Raw genomic sequence first — 24057 nt, 5'->3', positions numbered from 1 at the left:
CAAAAGATTCATGCTCAAGGCTAGCCTGGGCTACACAGTGAGTCTGAGGCCAGCAGGGCTACATGAGACTCTGTCTCCAAAACAGAAAAACCCAGTGAATATCTGGTACTTCCTCACCCTTGGCACCCAGTGCTCCAGGGAGACTGCCTTGCCATTATGTCAGGAAGGCTGCTTTAATAGGGGGCATGTGTCTATTTACTATTTGGAAGAATTTTGTCTTTCAGTGGTCCAGTGTTTTGATTTTTAAATTCCATTTATTTGCTAATGTTGAGGGGGAGAATATATACAAGGTTTTCTTGTGGTCAGAGGACAACCTGGAGGAACTGCTCCTCTCCTGCAGTGTGGATTTCAGGAATCAAACTCAGGTCGTAAGGCTTGGCAGATGTCCATTACCCACTGGGCCATCCTCTTGGCTGGACATGGGCTTTTGATGTATAACATTCATATAGAAACTGTACTGATGATCACTGTCTATGACTTTATTCAAGCTTTATCACTTGTGCTAGGGCAATTATGGTGGGCAGAATTGAAGAACACAAACATTACATAATTTTTTTTTTCCTTTCTTATTTTGGAGTCCCTGAACATTCTTGCCTTTTCAGATCTCTAGAACTAGAGGTTTTTTTTTTTTTTTTTTTTTTTTTTAAAGAAATAAGATTCTTTCTACTCCCACTTGTAGTAACACCAAAAACTTTCCATTAGAGTGTAATTTAAAAGAACATTATAATTATGCTGTGTGTAGTGGAAGTTTTGGTTTCTTTATAAACTCAGTTATGTGAGCAGGTTTGTTTGTTTTGTTTTAATACCATGAGTGGGATATAGGACTGCCTTAGTTTTTCCACAGCTGATAATTGCCTTGTGTGGCTTGGAAAGGGGTGTGGTCTTTGCCAGCTGCAGTTAGTGGAATTCTGAAGACTCTGGGAGGGTATAAATACCAGAGTCCAGAGAGAAGAAGGGGCTCCGAGGAGGAAGAAGGCTGCTTGTTTGTTCTGCTGCTGCCATTTGCTGGACTGCAAGATAGCGTGATGACTGAGATTGGTATTTTCCCAAAGAACTTGACATCGCTCACCAGCTGGAACTAAGTCTAAAGAGGTCTATGTCCCCTTTCCATTCTAACCTTTCTCTCCCACCTAGGGTTGGGGGCGTGGGGAGGAGGTTGGAAGGGAGGCAGAGGCTTAAGGAACCCCAAATAAAGGAAAGTTTAAGAAGTATGACCTACAGTCATGGGTGTAGTTATGTGCCTGGATGAGCCATGACACAGGTGTGCAGATCAGGGGACAACTTTTGGAATTCTATTCTCTTCTTCCACCTTGTTTCTGACCTGATTCATCTTCCATGGCAAGTGGCCTGCAACCTTCCCTGTATGATTTTCCAGTCTCTGCCTTCCACCTTGCAGTAGGAGTATGTGAATACAAGCCACAAGCCACAGCGACTGGCTTCTGGTGGGTTCCAGAGGCGGAATTCAGGTCATCAGGTTTGTATAAGCCCATAGAGCTACCTCCAAGACTTCTGAGCACAATATCCAACTACGCTGGGAATCTAAACACTTAGTCAATAACTGAAGAGCAGGGAAAAAAAAAAACACAATGTGTAAAGAGCCAAATTAGATCCTAAGAGATGCACAAAAGCTCAAGTTAAAAACTTAGCCTTTAGCCAGTCAGTGGTGGTGCATGCCTTTAATCCTAGTACTCAGGAGGCAAAGGCAGGTGGTTCTCTGAGTGTGAAGCCAGTCTGGTCTGCAGAGTGAGTTCCAGGACAGCCGGGGCTACACAGAGAAACCCTGTCTTGAAAAAGAACACCCAACAAACAACAAAAAACCTTACCCTTCTTCACCTTCATTTGGCAGATAACAAGGTTCAAAGGGGTTAGATGGCTTCTGGCATCCAAGGTTAGATCTGTTTCCAGGCCATTTTGCTTTACAGAGCTCCTTCAAATGCTATTTTTCCTTGTTAATCTGAACTGCAAAGAACACCAGTTTTCCCACAGTCTTTACCTAGCACCCATTTAAAATCTTTTTATTGTTATTATTGTTTACTGTCTATGTGCATGCACACATGCAACATGATGCTTTTACAGATGTCAGAAGACAACCTGTGGATGTCTGTTCTCTCCTTCCACCATAGCACAGGTCCCAGGGATTGAATTCAGGTTGTGGTGCTTGCTGGTGCTTTTATCCACTGAGCTGACTTTTTGGCTTCTACCACCTGGTTTCTAACAATGTTCCTGTGCTTACGTATTCGTTGTACTAAGCACATTTTCAAGAGCAAATTGCATTGGTTCAAATTCTGGCCCCAATTTAAAGCTGAGTCTATCTACATAAAATACTTGGAACAAAACCTAGCTCATAGAAGGCCCTTACCAAGCCCATTAGTCCTTCTCAACGAACAGAACAAGTTTCCACTGGTCTTAGCCTGCAGCACTGTCGTCTGGCAGCTTCCTCCCAATCCAACATCCCCCCAGAAAGGAGGGGTTGTGAATCCCAGGGCTCAGGAGATCAACAGAAGGCCATATCTGGAAAAGGAGAAACTTGCAAGATTCTTAAAGCTCCTACTCCAGCCTTGTATGAGAAAAACAACTGCCAGGTGGGGGTGGGAGAGGTGTAGAACTGACCAGACGGCCTCAGATTTCTGCAGATTTCCTCAAACTGTTTGCAGGTTGTTGTGCAGTCTCAGGCTAGCAGGCAGTGCCTTTCCTGAAGTGTGCTGGGTGAGCTTTTGTTGATGATGCAGCTGCTCTTCTGAGCCATCCCTGTTGCTGAACCTCCTCACCCATTCTCCTGTTAGCAACCCCAGTAAGGACTCATGAGTTCCCCAAGCTGGACTTTTGGTGCAACTATAATTTGTGTTGGTCTCCGAGTAAAAGTCTCTTACGCGAGCATGTGGAAATTTCTGCTTGGCGGGAATAATGGCCGTGACATCTACTACAGTCTCCTGGGCCTAGAAATCCTTTGCAACATCTTGAGTAAGTAGATAGCTGTCTTCAGTATGGTGGGAGCTTGCCATCTCAGAGACCACAATGCCTTTGGAGGGCACTTACTCCTTGTGCAAAAAACACAAGCTTTGGAGCCTGGCATTAGGATCTTTCTACCATTCCCACCTTGATTGTCACTGCAGTTTAGCGTGAGGTCATGGAACTTTGACATAAATCTTTCCAATACACTTAAAATGTGAAAATACCCACTGACCTGAATATGTGTTTACAAATAAGTAAAAAGCATATTGAACCCCGTGCATGTATCATATGATGTGCTGAAAGCCAGCAGGATCCACGTCTGTGTTTCTGTGATGTGTTAGATTTCTGACAGGTCTCAAATAGCACTGGCTGCTGCACAGCTAAGGGCAGTGAGACTGAACTACACTGCTGGTTCAAAAGCAGCTTCCCACACACTGCAACAGCAGCTGCTCAATTGCACTGAAATACTGATTAGCTGTGGCAAGAAGTCCTACGTACTGGAGACACAAAGAGGACTCAAAAGTCAAGTGTGCTCAAGCTAAGCTGGCATCTGAATCTGGTGCCACTGAAGAAAAGGCCACTTGCAATTCTACTGCTAATATTTATTCTCTAGAGCCGGCCATCTTAGCTTCTAACTCGTAAGTTTCGGGACATAAGGCCATTTGGGAGAGATACGCAAGAAGTACTTTCTAAACAGTAAAATACCCATATTAGATTTTATTATCACCAAAGAAAGCAAGAAAATATATTCTTTCAAAGACAATGAGGTCTCTGTGTAACTTTAATTCATGTAGCTCAGCCTCTAATCTATTCGGTTTCTTCTAGCTTGTTGCTATTAGACACCATGTGTGTTTAGTGGAGCCTGGATGCAGGACTCTCATTCCTTTGCATGCTGTGTGTCCATCTTGCTTGATGGGAAGACTACCCATCCACTCACAGGAAAAAGAAACAGGAGTCAAGAAAAAAAAATAATAAGATGTATTTAAAAACAGACTTCTCCAGTTGGCATTTTGAAATAGCTAACAATTGTCTCTAACCCTCATCTGGTTTCCTTTGCTCTGACGTCCTCTGAGACTTTACTCCTTGAACCTCGGGCAGCACCAGACATTAAATCCCCAGAGGGAGAGGTATTAGTTAACCTTCTGCTGGTCATTCTTGTCTGAACGCTTATCCTAAGCGTTCTCAAGCCTCTTATTCATGTCATGACGATCGTCAGGGAAAAAAGATTAACTCAAACTTGCATATTGAAAATAATGAAACACATACAGAAAAACCCCTGCAGATAATAAATATCGCTGATCCACCTCTGTCAAAGTCCAATTTCTTCACTCTTAATAGCCCTGCAGTCCATTGTATACCTTCTGCACTGGTCCTTGCTTGAGCAGCTGCTTGACACCTGCAGAAAGAGCGAGTAAATAACTACATTAACAAAAATGTGACTTCCCTAGAGTTTTCAACTTCACGTGTGGATGTCGCAAAGCAAACACAGGTGTGATCACTTGTTTCTTCCTCTCAAGCCCCACCCCAACCATTTCCCCAAGCCCCAGGAAAAGGGAACAGGGAACAAAACAAGGGAACAAAAATCAGTTCAGCTAATCTTTAATTCTTCCCTTCTTGCCCTTTTGTCAGTTTTCACCCCGTTTACACGTTTTCTTATTATATTATACACTTACACCACATGCCGTTTACAATTGGCACAAAGATGTTCACCCCCGAGCCTCCAATTCCCCCAATGTATATCTCATCTTCCCTTTTGGTTTGGTCTATCCTCCTCACTTAAGTGACTCTGTTTTGCATCCTTATTTCTCCCTAAGTTTCAGAGCCCAGCTCACACATTGACAGCGGGATTTCTTATTGCCTTTACTGAGGAAGGCCTGCATCTACATCTCATGCCTCCAAAGGACTGTGCTACTCTGCTTTAAGATAGTCATCCCACACACAAATGTGCACATACACACACACACCATACCTTCTTTTGCTTCCTCTGTCAGTTGTTCTTTTGGAAAGTCTACATCAAAAGTGATTATCAAAGAGCCCTTGATGTTATTGTTGTCAAAATTGGGAAGGCCTTCCCCTTTCTTCCACAGTTTGGCTCCTGGCCTGGTAATCTTATCCCGGGAAATGTGTACCTGGAAAGCAAAAAGGCCCAGAGTGGAGTAGGTCTGGCACACCTTAAGTCTATGACGCAATTTCTAATGAGCACAGGGGACAAAGCTAGTGTCACAGCTCAGCAGAGAAGGAAGGATGAAGGGCAAGAAGAACCCGCAGGCTGACAGGCACAGACAGACTTAAAAAATGCAGCAGCTGCTGCTGGAGGTTCAGCAGCGGAGAGAAGAAGGACTGGGAGAGGGCCAGAACGGAGCCTCTGGTTCCGACGTCTAAGTGGTTGAGATGACCACAAAGCTGGAAGGCTGTTGTGTTTACCTTGTGACCATCCAAGTGAGTTATGTCCATGTCAAAGCCAACCAGAGCCTCCACCAGTGAGATCGTCACATTTGTGTACAGATCATCTCCTCTCCTCTCAAATATCCGGTGCCTGAAACAGACGAAGGTAAAACCTATCAGTTTAAAGTGCTAGAAAAATCTTGGAAAACCATGAACACCATTCTCTCAAAGAGTAAGTATTTGACTTGCCTTTGCACATGGCTTTACCTGAGATTGTAGAGCTGTGTAGGGCTTATTGAATGCTATTCCTAAGGAGTTTACAATTAGCAGATGTATATAAACGTAAGGAGAACCATCATCATTAGGTTATAGACAAGAAAGACAATGCTTGGTTGGGTTTTCTGTGCTTTCCCAAGTCACAGAGGAGAGGAAAGGGGCAGGTGAGAACAAGTTCAAAGCCAGCCTGGGCTACAGAGTGAGAGCCTATCTCTCATCTCCCCAACCCACCTTACCAAAGGTGCTAGGTTTACTGAGGGAACAGCAACTCTTCTAGTTTCTCAGGGAAGCTGTGAGGGAGACAAGGTATGCAAGGAAAGATCACCCACAAAGAGTGCAGAGAGGGGGGAATCTAGTACAGTCCATTGGGAACAATATTTTAATCAAGTCTTAAACACAGACTTATCACTGCTTTCCAACTGGCTAATAAGAGAAAATAAATAATAATAAGAAGGCCCGAGTCCTGGGCAAAATCAGTGTGGCAATATGCCACACTGGAGAGAAGCCTGTAGGAGAAGCTGGATATCATGTGACTGAAAGGTGTTTTTATAAAAAACAACCGCAGCACTTTTTGATTCCTATTGTAGACTGCCTCTCACAGCTCTTTTCATTTCTTGTTTGCTTGTTTTGTTTTGAGACAAGATATCATGCTTCCCAGGCTGGATGATCTTGAACTCCTTCCCGATCTGCCTGTCTCTACCACCTGGAAGGCACTGCGGGCACATGCCACCCTGCCTGACTTACACAATGCAGGGTCCGAACCCAGGGCTTTTTGTGTGCTAGACGAGCCCTGGACCAAGGCCCAGTTCTCTTTTCCTTCCAGCTTCTCTTGAATCTTTAAGTCCTAGGTATGTAACTGGGCTCAAGGGCAGACCTGAACTATTTTCAGTATTGTTGCAGGGTTAGAGACAACGACTTATGGTACTCTAGGCATGAGACAGAAGAAGCAGCATAGATGCTTTATCTCCACCTTCACCCAAGTGACAAGCAGGGCTGAGAGGGCACATGCCGGCCCCAGCTGACACTCACTTGACAACTTTGATCCGGAACCGTAAGTCTCCAGGCTCCCCGTCCACGTGAGGCTCACCTGGTCAGAGCAGTCCAAAGAAGACTGGGAGTTACACAAGCTGAACAACGATTTATGTGGCACTCGAGTAATCTTTACCTCCCCTGCCTCAGGCAATGCCTCTGTCAAGTCTGCCCAGGGAAGGCAAGGTCTCCACCCCCTCCCCCCACATACTGTGTAGCCATTTAGTTATGGGATAAGGCAGAATGAGTTATGATAATAAACACAGTATCTCACCTTCTCCAATGAAGGGGTATTCCATGCCATCTCTCACTCCAGGTTCTATTTCTACTTCTAGTGTTCGTTCTTCATTCACTAGTCTGAGACAAAGGGAATTAAAAAAAGAAAACAGTAATGAAACCCCAGATATAATCAGCTTTACCACCGTGCTCCCTGAGTCTTTTCTTGGATAGCCACATTGTGCTGTTTGCCAAGGCTATCTGGGCCTGTTCAGAGCTTCCAGATGCCAACACTCAGAGCAGAGGGACCCTGTATCACAAAGACATCAAGGTCTGTTCTCACGGTCAGAGCTGGAGGGAAACGTCTGTCTCACGTAGCTCATAAATGAAAGGCGCTGCCTAGCAGATTAGAGACATGCACTGCTCTTTCCTTTGGTGAAATGTGGGGAGGGGGAGGGGGCCAGCCAGGTACAGACAATCAGAGCATTCATGTGTTTCTCAAGAGACACACAGAGGGCCTCCCACTTACTTGACATTGGGGCACTCGTCACACACCACCTCCTGGGTCATCTGGAAGCGCCCTGGCCCCAGCTGTGTGGTTCGCATCTCCTGCCGACAGTTGCATTTCCGTTTGCCAGGAGCCTGCCTGGCTACAGGCTTGTTTCTAACTACCTAAGAACACATAAAACAGTCTTCAGTTTCCTCAGGGAGCAGTGTTCTGCACGCATGTCTTCTCTGCAAGGTATTCCTCACAGAAACTGAAAGCTCATAGAATCTGGAAGTGCAAATATACCCCCACACAAGAATGATGAAAACATACTCGTATGACTCTAATCTCAACCATAGCCTGTAGGCGTAGAGAGGGGGAAAAAGAAGAGGCTCCAAAACAAGGTATTAGTACCAACATTTCCAAGACACACTAAGGGCTGCTGGATTAAAGCAGTTCACAGGATTACAATGTATTAAGAAGTATGATTTGTGTAAGGCATGCTCCCCCACCCCACAAAAACAAAACAAAACAACACAACCAGTCATCATGGTCAATAGCTGCTGTGTGGTTACCATCCAGTTCTCTGAGCACTCTCCCCAAACCACCTCTTTCTGTTTTAGGCAACCCAGTCCAAGGCTAATCACCAGTGCTGTCACCATTCGGACACTGACATATAAGAAGAGGCAACAACCATCTCTTTGTAGGTAATTGTTTTCAAACATCCAATCCTGCTTAGTACATGAAATTCATATTCATATATAAATATTTGTACAGTCATGTCCTTAGCTACATAGTGAACTTGTGGTCAGCCTGGGCTATGTGATACTTCATCCCAAGAAAAAAAAAAACAAAAGAAACATATTTCGGGCCTGGAGAGACAGTTGAGTGGTTAAGAGTACATCTTGCTCTTGTAGAGAATCGAGTTCAACTTCCAGTATCTACATCTGGTGCCTTGAACACCTGTACTCTTGCACACACACACCCACACAGACATACACAAAATTAAACATAAACTAAACCTAAAAAAAAACCTAACCCACATTCTTGTACTGGCATAAGCTCCTGGCATTGTGCTCATGTAGAAGCGACACAAACATCTGGAGAACATTCAGACAGGCACACATCCATCTAATCACAACCACAGCTCTATGTGTAGCTCTCACCCTTCTCATGCACAGGTGAGGAAACAGCAGCACATACAGCTAAGTAAAACGGCAGGGTTTGAAGGAATGTGGTCTAGCTGCAAAGTCCATTCCAAATGTGAAAGAAAGACAACCTCAGGTTAAAGATTGACGCCTTTCACTCAAGAACACAGAACAGCTTTCTCATTTTAGAGATTTTTAAAATGTGAGACTCAAAAAAGTAAAATTAAAGATCAGATTTTTGCACATCAAAATGAAGACTTGCATGAACTAAAATGAACCTTAAGTATCATGTAAAGACAAGTTGTACTATAAATGAATAGACGTATTTGTGCTGGGGGTTGGTCAGGTGCTATGTATTCAAATGCTGCTTTCAGTGCCTTGAGATTTGGTTACCGTCTTGCCATGGGCATTATTAATGCTGAACTATCTCCTGTACCCAGGTGATGAGAAGGAATGGTCCTCAGTTATCCTTGATTGGCTGATTAAAAGGCCTATACCCGGGGAGGGCAGAATGTGGTAGGTATGGCTAAGATCCTCAGGCTTTGGAGACAGAAGGATCTTAAGAAGGAGACAGGAGGAAGAAGCAGGAAGCCATGATGGTTAGCTGGACTGCATAGATGGAGGAAGTGACCTATTTATATGGAATTATGGATGGGTGATAGTCTGGGCTGGAGTTAGGAGGTAGAGGTAGTTTAGAGGGTTAATATCTGCCCTTCCCCAGGTAGGATAAGGCTATTCTAAAATCTATCAGGTGTCTCTGTTGCCGTAATCATTATAGGGCTAACAATAACATTATTAATTGGCCTGATACCTTTTATTTTCTGCTACATACCTGTATGAAGGCTAACAAAAACTTAGCAAAAATGAAGCAGGCTTACAAATCAACAAGAGAAAGACCAAGAAAGCAGAGTACATGGCCAAGGACTATTTCATGGAGGAAACATACAGGGCCAGTGGAAGAGATGCTCATCCTAGCTGGTAAGTAAGATGCATAAGCCAAGACCACAATGAGAGAGCTTCCCACCTCCACTCTGATAATTCCAAACATCAGCGAGGGAACAGGGAGTATCCCATATGGGCAGAGTACCTGCCTAGCATGTGTGAAGCCCCACAGCTGGGGATGGAGGAGCAAACCTGAGCCGCCCTAGAAACTGCTGTGGCATGTGAAGTGCTGGCTTGGACAATTTCAAAGATAATATGGCATTTTCATGTAAAGTATGAAAGCGTGTGACATAATCCAGCAATTCTATTCTTACACTTGCCATGTAAGAGACATCCTTGTTTATGTTTTTTTAAGTAGAATATGTCCATGTGTGGGACTCTTTGGGAGTTAAAAAAAAACCCAACCCTACTGATGGTCACAATGAGATTTTATTCAGCAGACTGACAGCTGTAAGCAACAAGGATGACTCAGAGAGACAAAAGTCTGCCTCAAAAAATGATACGCCATCTTTACAAATTTATAGACAATGAAAAAGCATTGTTTAGGTTCATGTACGTGTAATAAACCAGAATAGCAATGATGAAAATTATGTCTGCAGTGAAACAGAATGGGATACAGAAGCGACTGAGGCAGGCGAAGGCATGGTACTGTTTCATTGAGTTCCTGGGCTAGGTAGTGAGTAGTCTGTGACTATTATGAACTAAGGATTCTGATTAATTCATTGCATGTCAGTTACTCCTTCTTGCCCTCTAAATGACAAAAAGTACACTAAAATCTCTGTTCTGTGGTCAAAAGTGCAAGTTCTGCAGTCAGTATGAATTAGTGTACTGTGAACTTACTTCCACAAAATTTCCAGCGTATACTTCTTCCAAAGTGACTTCCAGGTCTACGATAATATCACTTCCTCTTGGAATATTTCTGTCCTGCTGACGAGGGGTTCCTCCAAACATGAAGCCAAAATCTCCAAAGAAGCTGTAAATATATGCAAATTCATCAGGAGAAAGAACTTCATCCTACATCCCACAATGATTTATTTTCTTCACATTGATAAAATATTGTTCCTATCAGCACACTATATAAAACAAACATGCTTAATATACTGGAGTTGGATATCATAAAAATTTTAATATACATAGCCCACTACAAAAAATATTTACTCTTTAATACAGTACATTCCATACATAACAGCCACACAAGAATGTCAATGGATTCAATGTTGGACTCAATCAATGAAATAATCCATTCCAATACTGAGGAAAATCAAAATATGACATATTGGAAAAGGGTATAATATGGGGCTGAAGAGATGGCTCAGTGTTTAAGAGAATTGATGGCTCTTCCAGAGGACCCAGGTTCAATTTCCAGCAACAAAATGGCAGCTCACAACTGTCTGTAACTCCAAGATCTGACATCCTCACACAGACATACATGCAAAATACCAATGCACATAAAATAAAAATAGATAAATTTGAACTTTCTGGCTAATTTAAGGAATTCCTTTTTTTTTTTTTTTTTTCCAACACAGGGTTTCTCTGTGTAGCCCTGGCTACCCTGGAACTTGCTTTGTAGACCGGGCAGACTTCGAACTCACAGAGCTCTGTCTGCCTTGCCTGGGATTATGGGTGTGCACACTACGCCTGGCCTAATTAAGGAAACTCTTTAATGGTAACCCTGAACATTTTGAACACATTGAACGTGTTCTCTTATGTGCTCTTTGTACAGGAGCTACCACTCTGTACAAAAACCTTGGGCACATGCTTAAAGTTGAAATGCAAAGCATCAGGACAGATCTAGTCTTTTAGGAAAAGTAAGTCCTGCCTGGACAAGGTCAAAAGTAGTGTTTGAAGGTAACAAAAGAACTCCTGTGAGGTGGATAAAAATAGTGTTTTTCAGTTGTACTGGTGCTAATTTTAACCCCTGGTGCACGTACTTCTAAACCTTCAGCTGAAGAGAGTACAGAGCAGGGAAGGAAGCTTCTCCTTCTGACAGCTCCAGCATCACTTCAATGGTCAGGGGGAGGGGTATTTCCCTGCCGGCTCAACAAACTTGAGAGGAGGCTCTACATCTTTGAGAATCTGAAGAAATGAATGTGCAAGGCATACAAGTGCAGACTCAAGCATTTTCCTGTTTATAATTACAGAGCGGAACTCTGGATTAGATCTAGTACAAGACATTATGATATATGGTGATTCATGTGTCGACAAGAAGGGGTTCAAAGTGAGGAGAAGTAGTTATTACATTCCAGCTATCCTAAATTCCCAGAAAGCCAAGTATGACACGTGATCAAGAGACCCTATGAATTCCTTATCTGGTGGTGACTATCATGGCCAATCCTCTCTTGTCCACAGGATAAAATAGAGGCAACTCTTCCCTCTGCTTCCAGGAATAATTTATTTTAGTGCCAAAGTGGCCCAATCTCAGAATGTAATACTTTGCAAATGAGCAAATTACTTACTGTGAAAAAATGTCCCCATGGGAGCTCTGATGACCATCTTTCAAGCCTTCTTCACCGTAAGTATCATACTGTTTCCGCTTTTCACTATCCGACAGAACCTGGGGATAAACGCCAGTGGGGAAAATGTCATACGGTAACAGTCAGTTGAAGTACATTCACGTTTATAGCTGTTTTCCACTCTGACCGTAAATTTCTAAAGCTTTCCAGAGAGAATGATTTTCATTAGACATGGTATTAAGGCATATTTAAAGTTATCTTTTATTTGTTTTGGATTTTTTTGAGATAAGTTCTTGCTATGTGGCTCAAGCTGGCATAGATTCCAAATGTAGCCCAGGCTGGCCTCAAACTCATGTTCTTGCATTTTAGTAGACCGAATTCTTTGGTGCGCTGCCTATTGCACATTGCCCAATCATGTGTTTAATTTCACGCTATCAAATCTGATTTAGTACTTCAAAAATTATATTTAAGCAGTGTGACTGTGAAGGTCAAGAACGCACCAGGAAAGAGGGAGGATGGACCACTAAAGTTTTTTCAGGCAATTTAATTCCAGGGCTTATTCTGTAAGCTCTGTGCTATATATACTATGTTACTAAACTGTAAACTAGAATATCACCATGACAGGTTATCATTGGTAACTGATGCACTAAATGAATAGTCTTAAAAACAGTTGCCTCTACCCTACCCCTGCAACACACACTATACATCAGAAGACTAGAGTGCCAAGAGAGCAGGACTGTGGGCCCTGACGTAAAATCCATAGCTATATTTTCATGCTTTGGTATGTGTATAAATCCATTTGTAGAAGTTTGCAATATCTTGAGTTCAAATTGTTGAGAAAGTGTTATCAAATGCGACACTATGAACATTCCTTAGAGTCAATTTCTTTCACTAAAAGAACTTTGCTTAATGCTTGTATGATCTAAAATACATAAGAGAAAATTGGTTTCTAAGCATGTAAAAATTTACCTTCAAAGCATAAGAAGAAAAAAAAATGTGTATAGTGGCTTAATTAAAACTAAGTATAAAAAATATATATGACATTCCCACAATGAAGGTGGGACTAGGAGGAGAGAAGGGGGGACTACAGCCAGGATAAAAAGTGAATAAATTGTAATAAGCAATAGTAATAATAATAATAATAATAATAATAATAATAATAATAATAATAAAAGAAATTCCCACAATGAAATGCACTACTTTGCATGTTAATTTTAAAAAGGGCTGGAAAGATGACTCAGCAGCTAATAGCATTTGTTGTTCTTGTGGGGGACCTGGATCTGGTTCCCATAACCACATGTTGGCTCACAAACATCCAAAATTCCAGTTCCAGGGGATTCGATGCCTTCTACTGATTTCCATGGGCAATAGGCATGCACAAAGTGTTATCTACAGACAAGCAAGCAAAACATTGACCCACATAAAAAACAAAAACAAACAAACAAACAAACAAACAAAAACCCCAACTTATTAATTTATGAAATAAAACAAAACAGAACGGGAGCTGAATACATAGCTTAGCAGTTAAGAGCATATACTGCTCTTGCAGGGGTCCCAAGTTTGATTCCTGGCATCCACACTGGGTGGCTCAGAAACACCTATAACCATACGCCTGGAGGCTTCTGACGCCTCTGGCCTCTGTGGGCACCTGTACGTGCATATGAGTCACAGGTGCTCTCCGCCATACTCAGCCTACTTTAAGGAGGAGTAGGGTTAGGGGCAGGTAGTTGATCAGTCAACTAACATGCAGACTCTCAAATAACTAAAATGCTAACGTAATCAATCTTACCTCAATAAAGGAAAAAAAACGCTTTTGTTTTCTAAAGAGTCTTTGTACTATATTAATGTTCTGATTTGTGCACACTCATTTACCTAGGAGAAACGTAATGAGGCTTGAATGATACAAAGAAAAGAGAAAATCTGCCACAATGCCACAAAGGTAGTTAGGGTCAAATAATCTTCAGTTTCACAAGTGAGACAGGTATAGCCTTCCCAGGTCATGGATAAAGAACAGTGCAGATTCACTAACAAGAGCAACACACGAAGCCGGGAATGGTGAGGCCAGTGGCTGGCCTAGTCTGCATACAGAGTTCTAGGATAGCTAGAGCTACATAATGAGATCTTGTCTCAACAAAACAAAACACAAACAACAACAACAAAATCCCACACATATGCACTGTAATGGATTGGGGAATGTAAATCTAGCTTTCTCAGAAAGTACTGGGTTCCTAGCAAGTAATGATAATATTCACAGGAAACAGTACAAAATATGAAATCTGTATCTCACAAAAAATAAAATGTTGTGTCATTTTAGGGGTCACCAACCCACTCAGATTTACACATGGTTCGAGGTTAAGACTTTCTGTCAGAGGGGCTGGCAAGGTACTTCAGCCATTAAGAACACTTGCTGCTCTTGTAGAGGACCTGAGTTTGGTTTCTAGCGTCCACATTAGGCAGCTCACGATCACCCGTAACTCCAGGTCCAAGAGATCTGATACCTCTTCTAGCATCTGTGGGCACCCACATATATCTCACTTACATACACACAAACATATACATATAAATAAAAACAAATCTTTATAAAGGCAGGAGATGGGCTCTATGGATAATGACTGCACAACCTGGGAACACATATATTTTCACTTTTATGTACCATCTGGTCTCAAACAGAAATGACCGAGGTCCCTCGGAGTCTGGTCTTTTCCAAATCCATAGGTTTGGTTTCTAGTTTTGTTTTCTACCCACCTCATAAGCAGCACCTAGATCCTGGAATTTCTCCTGTGCTTGGGGGTCGTCAGGGTTCCGGTCAGGGTGAAGCTGCAGGGCCAGTTTCCGGTAGGCCTTTTTAATATCCTTTATGGAGGCACTGCGCGGCACCCCCAAGATCTTATAGAAATCTCGCCTGAGAAGAAGATGGAGAGGAAAGATTTATTAAAGAGTTCTGTACTACAGGTTTTACTTACTTTTTTTATTCTTTGCATGTATGTAATGGCCTTTGGTCATTTTCCCCCGACTTCTTCACCCTCTCTCACACTGATCCCTTCCTTCTTCCCAATAAGGGCCCCATTCTGCTTTCATATGCTCTGTTTGTGACCCACTGGATTTAATTAGGGAGACCTGCATGAGTGTGGGCAGGTAGGTACTTACCGGAGCCTGACAACTCAACAGTGGCTACATCCCTAAAGAAGAATGACTCCCCTTCACCCACCAACTATTAGCTGCCAACAGGTCTTCTCTCAGGGAGGGAGGGATGAACCAGGCTTTTGTTTTGTTTTTAACTCATGTATTTGTCTGAGCCATCTCTCTAGCTCCTTATTACATTATGTGTGTGCACCTGTCTGCGTATATGTGCACCACGTGCAGGTGCTTGTAGAGGGCCGCAGAGAACCTTGGCGGTTGTGAACTGCCTGATGTGGGTGCTGGGAACTGACTGCAGGTCCTCCGCAAGAGCAGCAAGTGCTCTTAACAGCATAGTTATCTCTCATTTTAGAAGTATATTATTACATTTTTGCAAGTGGAAAGTATTTTTCTCCCTTTACAGTTAGCTCTACTATTATAAGCATGTAAGTAGAAATATGAAGGTATATGTGACATGGGATACATACATTAAAAAAACTAAAAAGGGATATGCCAGAATTTATAGTCTCAGGTACTGAAATAATCATAACGAGAGACTATGATCTGGAGGCAATTAAAAAATATGCAAAGCACTGGTGGCATTTTTCTTTTAGAATTACCTTCAGTATAGAAACTATTCTTGTGCGTTATGGCTCTATGTTACTTCCAGCTAATAACCCAACAATAGAATTAGCTCTCTCTTTACTCCCTACACTGGCTCCAAATAATTTTTAAAAAATACTTTAATTTTCATTATGAGCAGATGTGTGTGTTCACGTGTGAGTGTGCAGGTACTCTTGGAGTCAAGAAAAGCTGGATCCTCGGATCTGCAGTTACAGGTGGCTGTGGACCACCATGTGGGCGCTGGGGTCCTCTGCAAGAGCAGCAAGCACCCTTACCTGCTGAGCCATCTTTCCAAACCCACTCCAGTGACTTTCGACTGTTTCTAAAGGGCCAATAATTTCAAAAGATAGTTATCTTTATTCACCAAGATTATGCCACATAAATGTCCTCAACAGTAGCACTTTTAGAACATTAAAGATGGACTGACTTAAGGAGTTAAAATAAAGGTTAATCAAAGCCCAAATAACCCTGAAGGAAGAATAGTACTCATCTGGATATAAGGATTATGGTGTATTTTGCTGAGAGAAAATACATTTCATAATTCACTGCCGGTAACTAGATTTGTTAAGACCAAGTCTTTATGATCGACAGCTTCTAAAGTCCACAAGTAGGAGCCTCCATATCCTGGTAGCTGAGAATATGCATATGATATAAACGGTGACATAAAACAGAGGCACTATGCTAGAATCAGCCATAAACGGGTTCTTAACAAGAAGTGTTAATGGAAAGCTAGAGTGAGACTATAAAAGACATTCCAGGCAGGAGCCATAACCAGCTCATTGAAGAGACCAGTAAACGGCAGCCCCTGAGTGAGGTGACCACACAAGAATGCTCACAACGCCTGCTCTTATTGCCAGACTTGTAGCTACTAGAATTTATTCTGAAAGCATTATCTCAAGGGGCTAGGAAAGTCACATAATAGACACTGACATAGGACGAATAGTAATTTAAAAATGCATGGGGAAAATGAACTGGGAACCAAGACATAAGAGAGAATATTAAAAAAAAAAAAAGTGTTTTAGTTTGACCTATGCCTGCCTCAGATTTATGAAGTCCTGAATTCATGATGGCACATGACTACTATCCACTCATGAGGCCACAGTTTTGTTTTGTTTTTAAATAAACTCCTAGTCATAGTTTTTGAAAAGTAATTTAGTTATTTTAATAATTCTGTTACGTTTTGGGTTTTGTTTTGTTTTTTTTTTTTTTTAGACAAGGGCTCATGTAGCCAAGATTGGCCTTTAACTCACCATGTACCTAAAGTTAGTCTTGAACCCGATCCTCCTACCTTTACCTCTCAAATGCTGAGTTTACAGGCATATGAAAGCATGCATAGCCCAACTATATAATTTTTTTGTTTGTTGGTTTTGGTTTTCAGGACAGGGTTTCTCTGTAGCCCTGCCTGTCCTGGAACTCACTCTGTAGACCAGGCTGGCCTCAAACTCAGAGATCCACCTGCCTCTGCCTCCCAAATGCTGGGATCAGAGGCATGTCATGTATCGACAGGCCCAGCTTAACTATATCATTTAACACTTGTCACCTACAAGAAGTCCCTACCTCATCTGTAGAGTCTTGGTATCTCATGAAAAAGGAACCAGCCATTTAATAATGAAAAGGCTAACTAAATAGAGAGTGAGGCTTAATTAGGTAACATTCTCAAGACTATGCTTCTGGAGAGTAGGTCAGACTATGCTTCTGGTGGTAGGTCAAACTAAACTAAGGATGTTTAAAAAAAAAAAATCTACGGAAAGCCACTACTTTGTATGCTAATCCATAAAAAACATAGCCTCTACCCCCACCCCAATGACCTTAAAGTGCTTATTACTCTTACAGAGGAGCTGAGTTTGGTCTTCCATACCCATGGTGAGTGGTTTACAGCCACCTGTAACTCAGCTCCAGAAGTTCAACATACTGTCCTTGCTTCCGTGGATATCTGCACTCACGTGTTCACGCCCACACACAGACACACTATATACACATGTCCTTAAAAATAAGATCTTAGAGACAGATGGACATACAAACACAGAGAGACAGAGAATTCTGCACGTAGGTACCCTACATGAGTGGTCAGTGCTTCCTTTAGAATCCATGGATTATGAAGTGGAAGTCTCAGTGCCAGGTGTGGGAAACCTCCCTATGAGTTAGAAGTCGGGGAGGCCCCCAAAACAATAGAAGGCATTGCAATCACTGTTGGGTGCCCACCATAACTAGATGGAAGACCTTATTGCTGACGACACTCACTTTGGTCACAGGACATGGAGAAATCAATCTGGAGATATGAAAACTTCCTCCCTCCTGTCCAGCTTTCGCAGCGCTGTGAAAGTGTTTATGCAGGCTGCTTGAGAAAAGTCACTAACACTGATTAGCCAGGCAAGATGTACTCACCTCTGGTACAATAGTGGCATAAAGATTATGGGGTTGACCTACTGTTTTCTGATTGGATTTGGGCCTGCTCCACAGGAGGGAATTCAGACCTGGTACTGTAAAGCTGCCTGAAAGCCCATGGCTAAGGAGATCTGGAGGAGTGAAGAACACCTTACTGCTGTTTTGTTAATCAGACATGTTGTCAAGCAGCTTTGTACACATTTAGGTTGTACCCATAGATTCATGCCACTCAAACCTTGGTCAGAGGAGCTTCTTTCTACAGGGTCAGTGGTCAATACATCAACATAATTACTCAAAATGTGGAGAAAAAGCAAGTGACTGTTGAGTGATAGGTCTTAAATGAACAAGTACTTCAACCTTCCACCCCTCTCCCCAAATCCCCAAGGTTCAGGGAAAGGAGGAACAGAAAGAACATAAAAGGAGAGGATGGGGGGAGCAATGGCACTCGTGAATTCACTCAAGTTACGGTTACCTGAATAAGACCTTCACATGAGCAAGCCAATACAGCTGGTCACCGTCCCAGCAGGCAGCACTAGCTGGATCAGAGGGTTACATGAAGGAAGGAGGGAGCATATTGAGACGGCCCAGGGGAAGAGTGTGTGTGAGTGTGTGTGTGTGTGTGTGTGTGTGTGTGTGTGTGTGTGTGTATGAAACTGTTAGAGAATAAATAAAAGATTTAGGAGGGGAAAGGTTAAATGACAGCTCAGAAAAATACAAGATAAAAATGGCTGATAAGAGTTCAATGTCAACATGATAGTCCCCAGAGGCTACTTTACGAGTAACTTATGTTTAAAGCTATAGTATTAAAAATATTAGTATCTGCCAGGCATGGTCACTCACGGCTGCAATCCTAGCACTTGGGAAGTGGAGGCTGACGGGTCATGAAGGAGTTCAAGGTCACCCTCGGCTATACATTGAGTTGGAGAACAGCATACCTCACTCAACTCCCAACTCCAAAATTTTATGTTGATGTTTTTAAATACCTTGGGTACTCATGGCTTAATCAAACTAAGGAAAAAAAAAAAAAACCAAACAATTAAGCATATATAAGAAATGTTAACTTTTAAGAAATTAAAACATTTCACAAGGAAAGAGTGACAAAATTTAAGCATACATGCAAACAGCAAAAAACCATGAAGAAAACAACTTTGAAAGCTATGCTAGGTAGGGCCTTTCCCATTGTGAACAACCTATAAATTGTCAGAATCTGATAACTACTAGTTTGAGCTGTGTTTTTACTTTTGTGGTTACTTATTTGAGATAGCTTGGAACTCACTCTGTAGCTGAAGATGACCTTGAATTCCGATCCACCTGTTTTCCCCCCACCAAAAGCTGGGATTCAGGATGCAGGCACAGGTCTGATATACCATACCCTGAATCATCGGAACTACAGGGCCACGTATCGCTCTAGTCTGCTCTTTCTCCCCGAAGAGAGGAACAATGTTATCCTCGGTTTCAGAAGACTCATACAGTTCCTTTAAGGTTGTATGATTCGTAAGAGTAACATAGGCTAGGATCCCTCCCAGTTTTTATTGCCTGTTAAGTGAACTGTTTCTCCCACTTACAGCATCCAGCTCAAGAAGGAACCACGGAGGGACAGTGAGGCAAGAATGACAGTGAGGCTAGCTCAAGAAGTTGGGAAGCAGGAGGGCTCTCTAAAGGGTCCTGTTGCTCTCTCAAGCCCATTTTCTTCAGGCTGAGCTTGGCTTCCTTACCTGCTCTACTCATCTGACTTGGCATCATGGCCCACACACTTTAGGGTCAGCTTGTCGTAGGTTGGGTAAGTCACCGTCCTACTCTGGAACTCGGCAGACAGACCAAAGAGCCCAATCCCCGCTTGGCACTCATCTCCATCAGAAGCCCCATTCCCCAGACGTCCGGATCCCCACTCCTGCTCACAGGAGCCCCAAACGCGTATCGGGCACTGCAACCAACTCCTGCTCTTCCGGGGAAATCTGGCCCCGCACGGCCAGCCTGGCCCACGCTACTCGTCCGTCCCTCGGCCCGGCAGTGCCCCCTCCTCGATGCCACCCGCGTCCTCAGCAAAGGCCGCCCCTCCGACCCCGTGCCGTGAGGGAGCCCGTTCCTCACCCGGCGATCACAGCCCCGATGAGATACAGCAGCAACAGGCAGAAGGTGCTCAGGTTCTGGGGGGCCATGGTGTCCCCTTGTCCCGCACTCTCAGCCTCCGGTGCCGCTGAGTCGGCTGACCAGCCCTTCCGGCCCAGAGAGGCCGCCTCACGCCCGGGTCTCCTGCCCGGCCGCGGAGACAGCTAGCGCGCCCCCTCCTCAGCTGCCACTTTCCGGGAGCCCCAGAGCCGGCGAGCAGCCAGGCGTGGGCCAATCGCCGGCGGGGACATCACACGCGGCCGCCACTCCGCAGCCAATCAGCGCGGTACACTTCACCTCCGAGGCGGCGCGGGGAGCCAATCAGATGGCGGAACTGCAGCCGCGGCTGCCGGCCAATGGCAAGAGCAAACGTCACAGCTCCGCGCCGCCCGGAAGCTCCTGCGAATAGGAGAAAATTAGAGGCGGCCAAGGGCGCGCTGCGAGAAGACCCGAATGTCCACCAATCGCGAGGCTCCTTCCCTGTTCTCACCAATTGCTTGCGAGAGGTATTAACTTGGTTACCGGTCTGCAAACTGTACGTCGTGAGCTCAGGGGACGCGCGCGCGCTCGCCGAGGCGCAGCTCCAGGAGGTGTCACACAGTACGTGGGGCGTCTTGTCTAGGGACACGATCTGACACCACAGACTTATCACAAATGGTCTCAATATATAGGGAAGCCGTCGTGGAGACCGACTTACGTTCAGAAACGGCTTCCAGCCTTTCGTAGCGGTGAGACAGCCCCATCCCCACCCCGCTTCCGAACCTGTTTTTGACACAACTAAGGCAAAGCGTTCACTGGCAGCGTTGGGGATGAGTTGAAACATTTTCTGTAAGTTTCCTGGCGGTGTTGTTGCATACAGTAAGCGTGCAATGAATAAAAGCCATTATTATTGTTAGGCGTAGAGCGTGTTCGTTGGTTGTTCTGTTCTCCCGTCTTGTTTACCGCAGAAAAGCTAGTTGTTTAGGGAAGCCTCTACGCTTAGTTTTCCTTCCTTCATAACCTGTTCGGACCTTCACCAGCGAACTGTATCTCGAATATGTCCACTTACAGCTTTATCTCGGCATCTCTTGCCCTAGTCAGTTATCTTGTGTTTGCAAAGGTCTCCTAACCTATCTTCCTGCCTCCAGAACTTTATATCTCGACACGACACTTTAAAAACACTTCTCTCCATCCCATGAGTGTGTGCGCGCGCCAGCGCACTAGGGACCTGGAGAACACAGACCCGGGAGCCCAAGGTCCCGTCTCTGTCTCCTGAGCGCTGGCATTTCAGGCCATTGTTGCTATGGGTGGATTTCAAGGCCTTCTGCTTTTACAGCAAGTAAGTGGCAAGCTTTACTACCGAATTATCTCCCGAGTGCCCTCATGATTTAAAAAAAAAAAAAAAAAAAGTCAAATCATGTCACTGTCTTGCTTAAGGGCTTCTAATGGCTTTTCGTTGCACTCCAAGTTAATGTTAACTTGCAAAACAGTATAAGCTAACGATCTGTATCCTCACCTATTAAATATCTTAGGGTGTTCCAGAATAATCAGCTGCCTCCTTTAAAAACTTTTAATTGTGTGTATTCATTTTATATGGTACTTTCTTGCATAAACATTATACAAGTGTATAATACACATGGAGCATATTCTCCTTCTTACCTTTCTTTTTTTTTCCTCTGACCTGTTATTCCCTTTGTTTCTCTAGACAGTTTTGCTTCTATTTTCATGCCATATATGCATATGTGATTTTAAGTGCCTATAAAAAAAATCTAGGAACCACAAATGAGAGAAAACGTGCATTTCTTCCTCTGAGAATGGTTTAATTTCCTTAAGATGATTATCTCCAGTTGTATCCATTTCCCTGTAGACAATATAACTACATTCTTTATGGTGAGGCGGGGACCATTGTGTACATAAGCCATGCTTTCTTTATTTTGTTGTTGAACTCCTAGGTTAGTTCTATAACTTAGCTATTCTGAATAGTGCTAACACAAACATTGATGTTTTCCCAAAATCCTTTTTGCCATTAATCCTTTTTGCTTGGGGGCTGATCCATTGTAGATGTTGAGAAGACTGGATTTGGGTGCTTTATAGATGTCTGGTAGGTCTATTTGATCTAGGATGCTGTCTAATTCCGGTGTTTATTTGTTGTCAGGGTAGCCTGTGTCTTAATGAGAGTGGGATATTGAAGTCACCCACTATTGTGCTGGAACTAATTTGTGTCTGTGACTATATCTAGTAGTATCTGTTTCATATAATTGGGTGCACCTGGGTTTGAGGAATATATGATTTGGAATAATAATGTCTTCTTGATTGATTGGTTCCCTTAATCGATATGAAGTGACCTTATCTTTTCTGAATAGATATGGTTTGAAGTATATTTTGTCAGATACTAGATTAGCAACATCCATTTGTTTCCTAGGTTCATTTTCTTGGGATACTTTTTTCCATTCTTCAGTACTAACACTGTCCTTGATGGTGAGATGAATTTTTTTGGAGGCAACAACAAAGGTAGATCCCTTTCTCTCTCTCTCTCTCTCTCTCTCTCTCTCTCTCTCTCTCTCTCCAATCTGCTAGCCCATGTCGTTAAATTGGGGAATCAAGATAATTAAGATTCAACTACCAACGAAAAGTATGTATTATTTCCATCATTTTGTTGATTTGCAGTGTTAGTGGTTTCCTGTTTTTGCTTGTTTAGTTTCTGTTCCATGGGGGCTATTCTTTCCTTTGGCCTGTGGGTATGTTTATCTTTCTCTCCATTGTGAAGGATGCCTTCATATATCCTCTGTAGAACTAGCCTATTGGTCATGAATTCCACTAGCCTGTTTTTTTTTTTTTTTATCATGGAAAGGCCTCCTTTCTCCTTCATTTATGACAGATAGGTTGGGTATGACAGTGTGGGCCAGCAGTTGTTGTCTTTTAGAGCTTAAAATATAGGATTCCAAGCCTTGACCCATGTGTTTGGAGTACTAGGTACAGTACCCAAACTGCCCTGAGAGTAAATATCTGCACAGACAATCACTATCACGGTTATGTCCGCTATAAAAATACAGGAATAGTCAGAAAAAATAAAAAGCCAATCATCTCTCGAGTTCCAGTTATTCTGGATGCAAGGGACACTGATTGTACTAAGATAGTAATGAGTACTAAGTTATTTCACTGAGTTATATTTACTGTGCATATGAATGGAAAGAAAAACAGCATAGTCAGATTAGTGTGTGTGAACTTTACCTGGGGTCTTTTCACCCCTCCAAAGAAACAGTTCTACCTAAGTATGACTTTTAACTAAAATTACTTATAGAAGCATGGGCAATTCTGCAACTGCAACACAGAAGAAGTTTCTCTTACTAGCTCTTAATTGCCTGAAGATCCTCTGGGAGGCACAGAGCCTGGTAAGCTCCTGACTAGCAACTGTTAACTCCCAGTTCATCCTCAGAGGGGCAGCCTCCTGAGCCCCTGCTCCATAAAAAAACACAAGTGGGCAAGTCTCTTAGAGATAATCATGGGCTGTGCAGATCTCCTGCAGTTAATCACAGCTCTTCAGAGTTCAGGAGCTCAGTGGCTGCTTCATGCTTGGAAGACAGCATTCCGTGACATGTGGCCCTTTCCTCCTTTCTGAGTCTTCTCCCTCTTCTGTGTTGGAGCCTTCTGTGGATGAGTAAGTGATATAGATGATATACCACCGATGATACAGATATTGGTGGTAGAGATGGCCCCTGAGCATTCAGCAGTCACACTTTTCTACTTTGGCCATTTTTGTTTCTATAGAAGCTACAGAAATACACTTCATGGTTCACAGATGACAGCAGCAATGATCTTAGCATAAACATAAGCATGTCAAAGGCAATTTGACTAGCACATCATGTTAATTTAGCAAACCCACAGGAGTAGCTTCCCACTAGCACCTGTGATCTCCCCATCCACAGGCTTTTGACTGAGTTTAAGTCCTGGTTTT

At 43.1% G+C, this 24057-nt stretch overlaps 2 protein-coding genes across 5 annotated transcripts in view; one reads left to right on the top strand and one right to left on the bottom strand.

The window, feature by feature from the left end:
• Positions 1 to 3654: 3654 nt before the first annotated feature.
• Dnajb11 (DnaJ heat shock protein family (Hsp40) member B11) lies at positions 3655 to 20361 on the bottom strand. Its single transcript, XM_055625182.1, has 10 exons — positions 20106 to 20361; positions 14634 to 14790; positions 11892 to 11989; positions 10276 to 10408; positions 7388 to 7530; positions 6917 to 6999; positions 6643 to 6700; positions 5377 to 5488; positions 4922 to 5081; positions 3655 to 4348 (listed from the first exon to the last, which is right to left on the bottom strand). The coding sequence occupies exons 1-10, from the start codon at positions 20171 to 20173 to the stop codon at positions 4284 to 4286; spliced, it is 1077 nt and encodes a 358-aa protein (XP_055481157.1). The 5' UTR covers positions 20174 to 20361; the 3' UTR covers positions 3655 to 4283.
• A 201-nt stretch (positions 20362 to 20562) lies between these two features.
• Positions 20563 to 24057, top strand: part of Tbccd1 (TBCC domain containing 1) — a 40639-nt gene continuing 37144 nt past the window's right edge. Inside the window, exon 1 of one of the 4 annotated variants that reach the window (XM_055625196.1) lies at positions 20563 to 20629. In XM_055625196.1, coding sequence (XP_055481171.1) covers positions 20577 to 20629 — 53 coding nt within the window. In that variant the 5' untranslated portion in view covers positions 20563 to 20576. Of the gene's footprint in view, positions 20952 to 24057 lie in introns of all 4 variants that reach the window. The other 3 variants (XM_055625200.1, XM_055625198.1, XM_055625197.1) reach the window with 3 other exon arrangements.

Source organism: Psammomys obesus, unplaced genomic scaffold (assembly GCF_907164565.1).
Source record: "Psammomys obesus unplaced genomic scaffold, mPsaObe1.curated_primary_1811, whole genome shotgun sequence".
NCBI lineage: Eukaryota > Metazoa > Chordata > Mammalia > Rodentia > Muridae > Psammomys > Psammomys obesus.
This window is presented reverse-complemented; position numbering and strand designations above follow the sequence as displayed.